Source organism: Amblyomma mixtum, chromosome 8, assembly GCF_055824585.1.
Source record: "Amblyomma mixtum isolate Tamu chromosome 8, ASM5582458v1, whole genome shotgun sequence".
NCBI lineage: Eukaryota > Metazoa > Arthropoda > Arachnida > Ixodida > Ixodidae > Amblyomma > Amblyomma mixtum.
Genome location: NC_143019.1, coordinates 84,991,989 through 85,004,361, shown reverse-complemented (window position 1 = coordinate 85,004,361; position 12,373 = coordinate 84,991,989). Strand labels below are relative to the sequence as shown.

The window sequence follows — 12,373 nt, the reverse complement described above, 5'->3', positions numbered from 1 at the left end:
AAATAATAAATAAGCATGCGCTGAAACGAGTTCGTATTCGATGTTCATTCGTCATATCATTTTGCACAAAAAGTATGAAGAGACATCTAGTACTGTTCTGTTACTATTATAAGCCATTTTAGTGTGAACTATAGTGTGAACCTTGTCGCCATAGAAACCACAAACACCAAGGAAGCTGAAACAACGGCTGGAAACCCATCACCATCAGGATCACCAAATTTCATGGAGGAAGGAAAAAGCCAAATTTCAAAGTTCAACAGAAGCACCATGGCGACGTCGCCGGTGTAATAATAGTTATGGTTGGTCCTGGTAGTACTCTACTAATCACGGTGTAGTGGTGTTTTGCAGACCCTCTTGACTGCGCTGCGTCAACATCTGTCCACGCTCGGTTGACATCTTGTCAGCACTTCGTACTGTGTCCTGCTGATCTCCCGCTATGGAAAGTAAGTGCATTTCACCGACTCCACCACATGAACGCATGTCGTCGCACTGTTCTTTGTTCCGAGAAGAAAAAGATGCTTGTTTTTTAATCGCTTGATCACTTTATCCTGCTGTCTTTGCTTCCCTGCGAAGAGCTTATTTGGAGATCCCCCTCTCTAGATTGAGGCTTCGTGTTTCTATTCCGGTGCTCCTCTCCTTTGGTGCAAGCGCCAGCGGACACGTCCTAAAACCGGTGTGCGATTCTCTTCTTGATTACACCATTGCCTCAGGGAGACTCCCTTTGTTAGTTATAATTTTCTGAATTATATACATACAACTCAAAAATTCAACAATTACGTCCGTATGTCTTTCCTCTTAATTTGCAACACACCGTGGCCGATCCCCCTCTGTGAAGAGCAAAAACTTGGCATTGATGAGTAGTTCCTGCCATTAGCCACACAATTCAAGGAGCGCCGAGGAAATGTTGAAGTTAATTTAACTGTTCACTGCATTCAAAGCACAAAATGGTTACTTGCACTGAAATCGGTTCTTTTATTAGCTAGAGAAGGCCAAAAGCTGAAGTGCAGGTGTCGCTGCCATTGGGCATTTCCGCAAAAAGAGACTAAAATGGTTTCATATGTACTTCATTGTTTGTGGATCTCTGAGGCTATACGACACTGCCATTTACTTCCAGCCAGCAATGCCATGATCGATGACATGAATTTTCAGGAAGTGATACGAAAACATTTTCAATTGCTACCAAACGAACATCATGAGAGCCGCAGAAAACCACGCAAACGAAAATTTGATGAAGTTGAAATGCGTTTCTTTAGGTGTTGGTCTTCTCAGGCTGTTTTCGAAAACCAGTGTGAGGTTTTTACACGTGCAATGAGATGCTTGCAGCTTCTAAGCATGGTGTAAATTCTTGTCCTCTGTCGTAGCTAATGCTCTTTTCTGAGCTGTCATCCGGCAATTTTAAATATCTAAGAGGATTCTGGTGTAGGCTAGTTGGTTCATACTTTAAGAAACTTTATACTTTAATAAATAGTCTACCATTAAAGACGCAATAAAAAGTTGATAGTCAGCGCCCGTCCTGTGTTTCGTGTTCCTTCTTGCCCCCGTTTCGTTGCGCTGTGTTAATCTGTGTCTTGAAGTTTAGATATCTGGTACAAAAAAGTAAAGATTATGGGATTTCACCAGCAGTAGCGAAAGGTGCAAATTCATTGTGGTTGAGGAAATGTTCAATCAATATCAGACCATGCGAGTGTGGTATCCGTCACTCTGAGCCGATGCAGTGGCTCAGTGGTTATGGTACTGGGCTGCTGACCCGAAAGACGCGGGTTCGATCCCAGCCGCGGCGGTCACATTTCGATGGAGGTGAAATGCTTGAGGCCCATGTACTGTGCGATGTTAGTGCACTTTAAAGAACCCTAAGTGATTGAAATTTCCGGAAACCTTCACTATGGTGCCCCTCATAGCTTGAGTCGCTTTGGGATATTAAACCCCCATAAACCAAGCCAAACATTCACTCTGTTTTCTTACTCCTGATCTTTGTATGACCAGATGCGCTCATTCACAAGCAATTGCATTTGCTGTACTCGCTTGCAAATTGTCTTAGCACTGCTGAAAGTACGTTATTGGTGGCTGCTCTACATTCCTGTTATGCTTGCTTCTTGAGCACTCTGGCTCTATTTTTACAGGTGTCGAGTTTGTGAAACTTCACTTTTACTTAGCTTGCGCTGACGTCAGTGAAAGGAATCCGGGGGTATGCTTCCGCCGTGTTACGAACCACCAACACCCGCATTGTGCATTCTGCATCATAGAGTTTCTTACTATTACCTAGAGGGAAAGCTGGCAAGCCGTCTATGGGAGTTTGCATAGAGGCCCCTCGTGACCACTTCAGCCACCATGGGCGCTCAAAGCATCATGGGGCGGTGAGCTACCGACTGCAGAACTACAACTTTTGGCCAAAAAATAATGCAAAAATAAAGCTGTCCGATAAATACGAATGTCCTAACATTCAATATCCTGTCTGTAAATTGCAACAAACGAGCAGGAAAGCCTTTAAGTGCAAAGTTCGCCCAAAGTAAGAGACGACTCGCTCTCCTATTGGCCAAGTATTGAAAATTATAAAACCTAATATTTCGTGTTCAACAGGCGTGCTTTTAGAAGAAAATATGTTTTTTAAAATAATTTAGTTGCTTAAATACTTTAGAAGGTTTTTTAATGGCATTTTGGAAAAGTGACACCTTTTATTGGCGTTGTGTGTCGTTGTGGTTTCACTACTATGGTTTTTACACACTGCATTCGCGCGAAAGTCGTCTGCGATGTCTGCGCACACACGAACAGCGTTTTCGGAAGGAAACGTATCGGTAGTGCCACTCCGTGTTCGCGAAAAACTACAACTGTCTCGTAACAAGTAGCTCACCGCCCCATGATGCTTTGAGCGTCCATGGTGGCTGAAGTGCAGCGCCGCCAGCTTTCCCTCTAGGTAATAGTAAGAAACTCTATGTTGTGCATTCTGCATTGTTACAGTACCGCAGTGTGCATTATGTTTGGCGAGTCCAGGTGCAACGGCAGCCGTGTGAGCGAACATCTGACGAACACAAACTTCCTCCCTATGCGAGTGAATAAAGGCACGCTGAACACAGCGATTGAGTTTGCATGTGGCGCACATTAAACATGCCAGCTTCAGCCTTGAGAACTGCTTCCATCGAGTATGTGGTGTGCACTTCATAGGTAAATTCACAATTTCGACCGTCGAATGTGTAGTAATGGCAAAATAAGGAAAGCATGACTGATTAACCTGAATGTTTTGTGTTGAAATGGTGACCCCCCCCCCAAGTAGATCAAGGAGACAAATCCCGACTGGGCACTGTCGCTTCTCCTTGCGTACGGTGCCAAGCGCCAAAGATTTCGCACACCAGCGCACAGTGAGACACTACACAGCGCAAAGTGGTGAGCTGAGACCCAGAAACAGCATGCCAAGGCCGACACGGCAGGGATACTGATCGAGCTGTGCGTAGACTACCTCGATGTTTAAATTGAGGCACCCTAGCCGTGCGCCGATCGTATGCCGCCACCACTGACAGCAGAAATCAGTGTTTCTGTGAACTGCGCTTTAGCAGCAAAAAACAAACTAACATTTGCTAACTAACAGTGGATGCGAAAAATTTCATGTTGTATAGTTAGAACAGTGCTGAAGATTTATCAGTGCATTCTGTTATGTTTGGCTGTACTCACCTATGGGGCAGAAATGTGGAATCTAACAAAGACGGTTGAGCTTAAGTTAAGGACAATGCAGCGAGCTATGGAAAGAAAACTGACAGGTGTAATGTTAAGAGATATGAAGCGGGCGTTAACAAGCGCGGGTTAATGACATCCTAGTCGAAATCGAGAGGTAGAAATGGGCTTGGGCTGGGCATGTAATGTAAAGGCAAGATCACTGCTGGTGAGCAACGGTAACGGAGTGGGTTCTAAGAGAAGGCAAGCGTAGCAGGGGGCGGCAGAAAGTTAGGCGGGCGGATGAGATGAAGATGTTTGTGGGAATACGGGGGCTGCAGCTGGAAAAGGACAGGGTTAATTGGAGAGACATGGTAGAGGCCTTTGCCCTGCAGTGGGCATAGTCAGGCTGATGGTGATGATGATGTATTGTGCGTTGTAATAGTAAATTATTAAGGAGAGTACTAAACAAAATGATGGAGAAACTGGTATGTAATGCACTGGCAGTAACTTCTGAAAGTAAGCGATACATATTATTTGGAACACTGTGTCCAGTTAGATTGTGAGGTTAGTGTCTCAAGAGAGCAGATATGCCATTTTTACTGAGAAAGGTACGGACGCATGGGCGGAAAACCACGCGGTGCACTGGCGGTGGCAAGGTGCTTGCTGAAGTCAGATGAGAAGGGAAATTGGCACCCATAAGTGCCTTTCCCCAAGGTCACACATAACCGATCAACTCATCATCCATGTGATGTCCTCAGCAAGGACCGTTGCCGCAAAACCTGCCTCAACGGCAGGTCTTTCTGCTGCGCAACAAATTGGTTGCAAGGCCATTTTCTGTGGCTCGCTGCATGCCGCGAAGTGGGAAGACCAATGAGGGGTGCCCGACTTAGTCAAGTGGGGAGCATCAGTGCTGCCACCTCTTGGTCTTACCAAAGTTGCATTCCAGTGCCGGCGGGGCCGCGCGCATGCTCCTCCAGAAGCAGGGACCTCAACCGGTTTGACATGGAGAGAGTTTTGCGCAGCACCATGGCGTGGCGGTGCCATCTCGCGTATTCCTCGCCGCCGGTGTGGCTGTCCCTTTCACAGTGTGCGCTTTCCGTCACCAGCATGCTGCGCGTCTTTTCTCCAGTGTGCTCATACCTAACAGAGCTCGGATAAAGCCGGAAATTGTGTAAAACCAAGAGACAAGCGATAGTCCTTGAGGATTGCAGTGACTGTGATCATCAGGTGACTTCTTTGTCGGCCACAGTTGGTCCGTTTTCAAGTGCAGTGCTATTTGAACGGCCAAGTATCATCAAAATATGAGGAGCTACAAGAAGTACAAGAATGCGAAGCTGATGTGTGCAGCAATTTCGCAAACACGTGCTAGCCATGCGCATGCTTTTCATGGTCATTCATGCTATCTTGACTAGTGCGGCCATGACTTCCTCAGATGGTCGCTTTGCAGCATAAAGAGTGTTCGTAAAGACCAGCATAAGGTCTTCAGGGCAGACAGTATGGTAGCGCACTCTATTGGTAAATATTGTAGGAAGGAGTCATGTGATCTGTGGGCCAGGACATTTCGGTTCCACTTATTTGCCAAGAACTTAGTGGCCTGCATGTGCTGAAACTGAAACTTTATTATTGAATTGAATTGAATTGAATCCAAAGTTTATTTCACAAATGTGCACATTCTTTAGAATGAGCCACAGGCCAAAAGCTAAAGAAAATAGCTTGAAAATGCCTGTGGCTCATATAAGAGCCATTACAAAATAATAAATAAGATAACACATACATACAACGGTGGCAGGTCGCATATGAGCACACTATAGAAAGAATTTATAATATTTACGATTGAAAGGATTGCTACACAGAGATGTAGTTTGAAACTAGAAAAACAATTAAAACTGAACAAATGCATTTGAAAGTTATACACACTGCTGGGTTGATGACAAATGGGAAAAGGACACCGATACATACACAAACTACAATACATGAAAAGAAGTTATGGAATATTATTTACAAAGTACACTTTTAAATCATGTGGTCAGAGGTTATACATGCTAAGCTGGTTAGATTCACAAAATAACAGTTCACAAAATAACAGTTCCATGAGGCTTCAAACTGTGCCTGCGAAGTGGCAAGTGTGTGCTTGACAGCTACTGCCAACTGTTGCATGCACCCATCGCTAACAAGATCATGAATGGCAGTTTACTAATATCCCTCAAGAGAAAAGTCTACAACAGCTGCATCTTACCGGCACTCACCTATGGGGCATAACGTGGTGGCTAACAAAGAGGGTTCAGTTTAAGTTCAGGACAACGCAGCGAGCTATGGAAAGAAAAATGATAGATGTAACGTTAAGAGATCGGATGCGGGCAGAGTGGATGAGAGAACAAACGCGGGTTAATGACATCCTAGACGAAATCAAGAGGAAGAAATGGGCTTGGGCAGGGCACGTAATGCAAAGGCAGGATAACCGCTGGTCCTTAAGGGTAACGGAGTGAATTCCAAGAAAAGGCAACCGTAGCAGGGGGCGGCAGAAAGTTAGGTGGGCGGGTGAGATTAAGAAATTTGCGGGAATACGGTGGCCACAGCTGGCAAAGGACAGGGTTAATTGGAGAGACATGGGAGAGGCCTTTGCCCTGCTGTGGGCGTAGTCAGGGTGACGATGATGATGTGCAGCAGGCGCTGGCAGTTTGTTTTCAACCAGTGGAGCCAGGGGTGGAGAGGCCTGTGGGAAATGCGGGTTGAACTGCCTCACACTTTGATTGCTGCTGTGTGATGTTTCTTTCTTGTTTTTTTTTTCTTTCCTCGCCCTCTCTGGTTGAAACTTAGGCACTTCCAGCAGCAGCGGTTCCAGTACCAGCAGCAGTGATTCGGAGAGCCCACCAACACCTCCGGTGAAGCGCCGGCGGCGGCGACAGCCGATACGCACCCACGGGTGAGCAAGGCTACGGACTGTTTTTCCCCGACGGGGGGCTCTCCAGAACGACTCGATCATCTCGAGAAACTTGTCTTTCTGATAGGCCGTCAGTTTGTGAAAAGGTTGATCGTGCAAGCAATTTGCACTGTCACACAACTGTGCTTCCTTTGCCATTGCTCTGAATTCACTAGAAGATAGTTTCAGAGGTTCATGCATCATAAAATGTTGACTCGTTTCTTAAAGGGGCTGCGAAACACTGCCTGGGGGAATACCGGCTATATTTCAGGTGGGTTCTTTATGTCACACAGATGCTGGCTTAAAAAGAATTACAGGAATCGATGCACAGGAATGGGAGTTATTCAGTGCAGAAATTTAAAAATACAAGCAAACAAAACGCTGCCCTCAACTCGATTTTGGCGGGGCTTCCCACTCCTATTTCGCTCTCCCAATGACGGCACCTGGCGCAACCAATCAAAACAGCCAGACAGAGCACGTCGCGGAAGTTTGTACTCCATGGTTGCCTGCTCTCTGTAACTCGTTCATGCTGAGACTGGCAGCGTTGTTTCCATGCCAGAGCACCCCTGGTGGTGTATTTTTATTTTACTTGCTTTGCAGGGGTTTTATCTAAGACAAACAAATCGTTTTTGTTGATCTAATATAAAACACAGACAGGTGACAAAATGTGTCTCTATTTATTCACACAATTTGCAGTATATTTACTGTTTGTCCAATCATCAAGCTCGCGCCAGGTGATGTCATATCCGCTGCTAAAAACCCGCCACTGTGTGGCGACACCATCAGAGCCATGAAGTTGTTTTTGGGAGGACATTAAAATATTAAAAAACGAAATATACGTGGTATTACCGACGCTAATAGCACCATTATAACTCACTGTATGCAATCAACAGGCAAAACAGTTAACTAAGATTGTGTTTCTGGGCCCCTTTAAAGGGACGCTATAAAGAGAAGCCCTGCCGCGGTGGCTCAGTGGTTACGGCGCTCGGCTGCTGACCCGAAAGACGCGGGTTCGATCCTGGCCGCGGCGGCTGAATTTCGATGGAGGCAAAATTCTAGAGGCCCGAGTACTGTGCGATGTCAGTGCACGTTAAAGAACCCCAGGTGGTCGAAATTTCTGGAGACCTTCACTACGGCGTCCCTCATAGCCTCAGTTGCTTTGGGACGTTAAACCCTAATAAACCTAAGCTATAAAGAGAAATACAAAGTGGATGGATTAGTTTCTCAAAATAGAAAATATGTCATTTTTGCCCACAGCTCTTTGGTGATTCCAGCTAGGAAACACCGCTTATAAACCTAACTACTCCCTGTAGTCGCTTTGCAGAGTTGAGAGGTGCCAGCAGCAAGCAGCAGACAAAAACTGTCGCTGTTCATAGTCATTGACTTCGGAAACGCTGAAATTTGTTGCTTATTTTATGGATTTTTTTACTGTGTCGGTTAATTTGAAAATCCAGTTAATTGGAATATTTTTCATGGTCCCAACAACTTCAGGTTAGTTAGGTTTTACTGTAGCTGCGATCACATAAGGCCCATTAGCTCTCACAGGTATTGTGATTGTATAAGTGTATGGTTTTTCTGAATAAGAAATTGTAGTTGCGAGTCGGTGCTCATCTGTGTGTTCCGTCTTCTTTTAAGGCGGAAGCCTTTAATGCCTCATCGTTGTAAGCAGAAGCTGTCGACAGAAATGTCACGCTTTTCAATTGGTCGAAACGGTCATGACGTCACAGTGCGCGAATTTCAAAAGGGGCCAATTGTACTTTGGCTTCTAACCATGCAACCAATTAAAGGGATCGTATAGTGATGCTCCAGGTTAGTGGTACTTACTTAACCAATTAGCCTAATTAACCTTTCTAGTCAGACCAGATAAATAAATAAAACCGAGTAGGAAATTGGCCGAGCTCGGGAATCGAACCCCGGTCTCCGGTGTGCGAGACGAGCACGCTACCACTCCGCCATGCCAGCTCGATGGTTCGGAATGAACAAAGGCGCGTCTAGTGAATACGGTGTCTTCGTTCACTCCCATCTTCCTCCCTCCCGTTATGGCGAGGTTTAGGTGTCCACCGAGATATGAGAGACAGATACATATCCTTTCCTCAAAAACCAATTTACCCATGAGCAAGGCGTAGAACCTTTCCTCAAAAAGCGTTGCATTCAAAGGGCAACGCATCGCGCCGCATGGGTGGTGGCGTTCCATGGACCGCCTAGCAGCGCTACAACACGCTGTCGCGTTCCACTCCTAAAGGCGAAGCTTAAGCGTCATTAATTGGCAGTTAATGCACCAACAGAATTTGAAGTGAACAATCGCGTAGCAGAAGGCAGTACTCAGGCTTTCGCCTTTCACCACTTTAGCTGCTAAAGTTCCTCGTAATTTTTTTTCCATATTTAGTCTGTTTGCTCTGTTACAACCAAAACAAATCTATAAACTAGCCCATCCTACTTAGCTTCAGAGTTTTGTAGATATGTGCTCATCTGTAAACTATTCAGGAGGCTGCCTGGTGCAGTTCAGCCATGTGAGTTACAGTGTACATTTGTCTATACTCCATTTCATACATAGCAGGCTAAGTCTGCGCCTAAAAAGTAGTTCGCCGTACAACCAATGTGAACACGAGCTTATTTCGTTGCGACAAACCTTAAATGCCATGACTGGCACCCTCCAAAACTTTATTCTACGTCTCACTACATTTTCGTCCTGCGACTCATCGATGCTTCAAGAAGCAGGAATTACATGTGGTAGTATGATATGCAGTTGGCAGGGCGAATTGCTGCTACTCATTCCACCCCTAAACCGTAGTTCACACTCAGTGAAAGCTATAGCCTGGGGGCCCGAACACTGTGAGCGCCTCACTGTTTCGACTAATTTTCAATCCTACCACATCGTATTATACCTGTCTTTGTTTTTGTCCAAGCACTCCTCGGAATTTTGAGAAGAACGGACGGTACGTAGTGGAGCGATATGATTTTGCAGACGCGCTATCCGCAGCCTCCACAGCATTGCCTGCTACCGTATTTACTCGCATATAGGTCGACCACGAATATAGGTCGACCCCTATACATTGGGCTCACCGAGAAATAAAAAAAATTATTCGAATAAAAGTCGACCCATATCTTTTGAAAAACATGCTCATATGACGTAGAACAAGCACACACTTCATCTGACTTTAATCTCTGAAAAGCCAGCAAATATACAGAAACTTAGGCACGCACAGAAAGAAACCTGATGTGAAATCAACAGAACCGTTCGAGATATGAAATCTCAGCTTTAAATAGGTTCACAGATCTATCGCTGACACAACTTTTTCCTCTTTTTCTTATGTGGTATGCCTCCAAAACCTCCCGTGCTTTACTATCACCGCTTCTGCCCAAGACACCAAAATATACTGCTTCCTAAGCTGTCTACCACGATAAGACCACAGAAATGAGCGAAAGAGCAATGCGGGTACACACAGAACTCACTGTGTGCGCCCACATGATGATGATGACCTGCGTCACGAATAAAGATCGAGGTTCTTTGGTCACGAATATAGGTCGATAACTAATTATGGGCAACATTTCTGAAAAAAAAGGTCGACCTATATGCGAGTAAATACGGTACGTATGAACCGGAGTATAGGTTCACACGACATGACTGCATCTTCGACACAGTGGCCGATCCTGCCCGCAACATTCAATTCTAAATTCGCTCTCCTATCCCATCATCATCATCATCAGTCTGACTACACCCACTGCAGGGCAAAGGCCTCTCCCATGTCTCTCCTATTAACCCTGTCCTTTGCCAGTTGCGGCCACTGTATCCCCGCAAACTTCTTTATCTCATCCGCCCACCTAACTTTCTGCCGTCCCCTGCTACGCTTGCCTTCTCTTGGAATCCACTCCGTTACCCTTAAGGACCAGCGGTTATCTTGCCTTCGCATTACATGGCCTGCCCAAGCCCACTTCTTCCTCCTGATTTCAACTAGGATGTCATTAACCCGCGTTTATTCCCTCACCCACTCCGCCCTCTTCCGATCTCTTAACGCTACACCTATCATTTTCCTTTCCATAGCTCGCTGCGTTGTTCTTAACTTAAGCTGAACCCTCTTTGTTAGCCTCCACGTTTCTGCCCCATAGGTGAGTACCGGTAGGATACAGCTGTTATATACTTTTCTCTTCATGGATATTGGTAAGCTACCATTCATGACCTGAGAGAACCTGCCATATGCACTCCACCCCATTCTTATTCTTCGAGTTATTTCCCTCTCATGATCCGGATCTGCAGTCACTACCTGCCCTAAGTAGACATATTCTCTTACTACTTCTAGCACCTGGCTACCAATTGCGAACTGCTGTTCCCTTGCAAGGCTATTGAACATTACTTTGGTATCCCATGCAGGTGCCCGAAGTGCCCCAAGTCGTTCAGAAGGTCCCAGGACCTCGCTACACACATCCGCCGCCACGAGGGCAACAAGCCGTACCGATGCTCGATCTGCGACAAGACCTTCTGCACAGCCTTCGAGCTGGACCAGCACACCCCCAGCCACACTGGCGAGCGTGCTTACCCGTGCCGCTACTGCCCGCAGGAGTTCGGCACGCGGTCGGCACTGCACAATCACCTGCCCACACACCTGCCGCTGCACCGACGGACTCTCCAGTGCCGCCACTGCCCGGCACAGTTCGCGAGCATCGCCACGCTGTCGGCGCACAAACGCACGCACAGCGCCGCGTGCCGGTACCGGTGTGCCGTGTGCGATCGAGCGTTCCCCCAGAAGTCCAACCTGTTGCGGCATTTGCAGACGTTCGAGAGAGAAAAGGACAAGGGCAAACCATCGCCTTGCCCAAACTGCGCCAAGGTGTTCCATGGTCCAAAGCGCCTGGAGGCCCACAGGAGAACGTGCGGTGACTTCCACAGGTGCAGCGACTGTGGGAAGGGATTCGTGCTGGAAGCGGATTTGAAAGCACACATGGCTTGCTGGCATGGGTCATCATCGTCTGAATCCTCCGAGGAAGAAGATGATTCGGAAGGAGAGGAGGAAGATGGGAGATCGTTGCGTGCTCAAGAACGTGAAGGCATCGAGACGAGTAGCGACGAAACAGAACACGGCGCGTCCGACCAGGACGTTTCCAACACTCAACCAAGCACAGCCAAGAAGCTTCAGTGGAGCGTCAGTGTGAAGCTGCGTGGCAAAAAGAACAACCCCAAGGCCACGAAGCGTTCCCGTGCCACCTCGAACCGTCGTGACAAGCACGGTGAAGCACCCACGAACAGGGGCGGCAAAGACGACAATCAGTCTAGCTCCTCTGATGTTCCAGGTTCGCAGCCGCTGGAAGCGGACTCCAAACATCACGTTGAAGACACAGCAATGCCTTGCGCGAAGACAGACAATGCGGCTGCTGCTGCCAGCATCGTAAAGCTGAGTTCTCCGCATTACAAGTGCCCAAGGTGCGAGGAAGCCTTTGGCGAGTGGGATGCCCTCAAGTCGCACGTGGCTCGTAAACACAAAGAACAGCTGTTCGCAGCGACGTACCTGTTCCAGTGCCACTTGTGTGACAAGACTTTCAAGCAGAACAGCAACCTGAAGACACACTTGAAGTCGCACGACCGGGTGGTGTTGTTTGTCTGTGATGTGTGTGGCGAAGGGTTTGCCCTGAAGCACCACCTCAAGCGTCACAAAGACAGGAAGCACTCGGTCGAGTCCTAAGCTTGGAAGCTTGGTTCTTATATATTCATGCCACCAGAGTAGCTGGCATGGCCACATGTAACTTGAGGGTTTGTACTGCTCTTTAGTTGTAATGTGTCCTGAGAAAAATTAAATGTTTTATATTTTGTTTAGA

General features: G+C 46.8%; 1 protein-coding gene across 2 annotated transcripts; it reads left to right on the top strand.

Moving 5' to 3' along the window:
- The first annotated feature begins 219 nt into the window (after positions 1–219).
- LOC149333262 (uncharacterized) lies at positions 220–12,373 on the top strand. Of its 2 annotated transcripts, XM_089556022.1 has the most exons (4): positions 253–284; positions 349–443; positions 6,463–6,568; positions 10,935–12,373. In XM_089556022.1, the coding sequence occupies exons 2-4, from the start codon at positions 437–439 to the stop codon at positions 12,238–12,240; spliced, it is 1,419 nt and encodes a 472-aa protein (XP_089412148.1). In that variant the 5' UTR covers positions 253–284; positions 349–436; the 3' UTR covers positions 12,241–12,373. The 2 variants fall into 2 exon arrangements, with proteins under 2 accessions (XP_089412147.1, XP_089412148.1); XM_089556021.1 differs by having other exon boundaries at positions 220–443.

Excerpts from the sequence above, each read along its gene's own strand:
- LOC149333262 (XM_089556021.1), top strand. Across the intron at positions 6,569-10,934 it reads CAGCCGATACGCACCCACGG|GTGCCCGAAGTGCCCCAAGT; the intron begins GTGAGCAAGGCT and ends TATCCCATGCAG.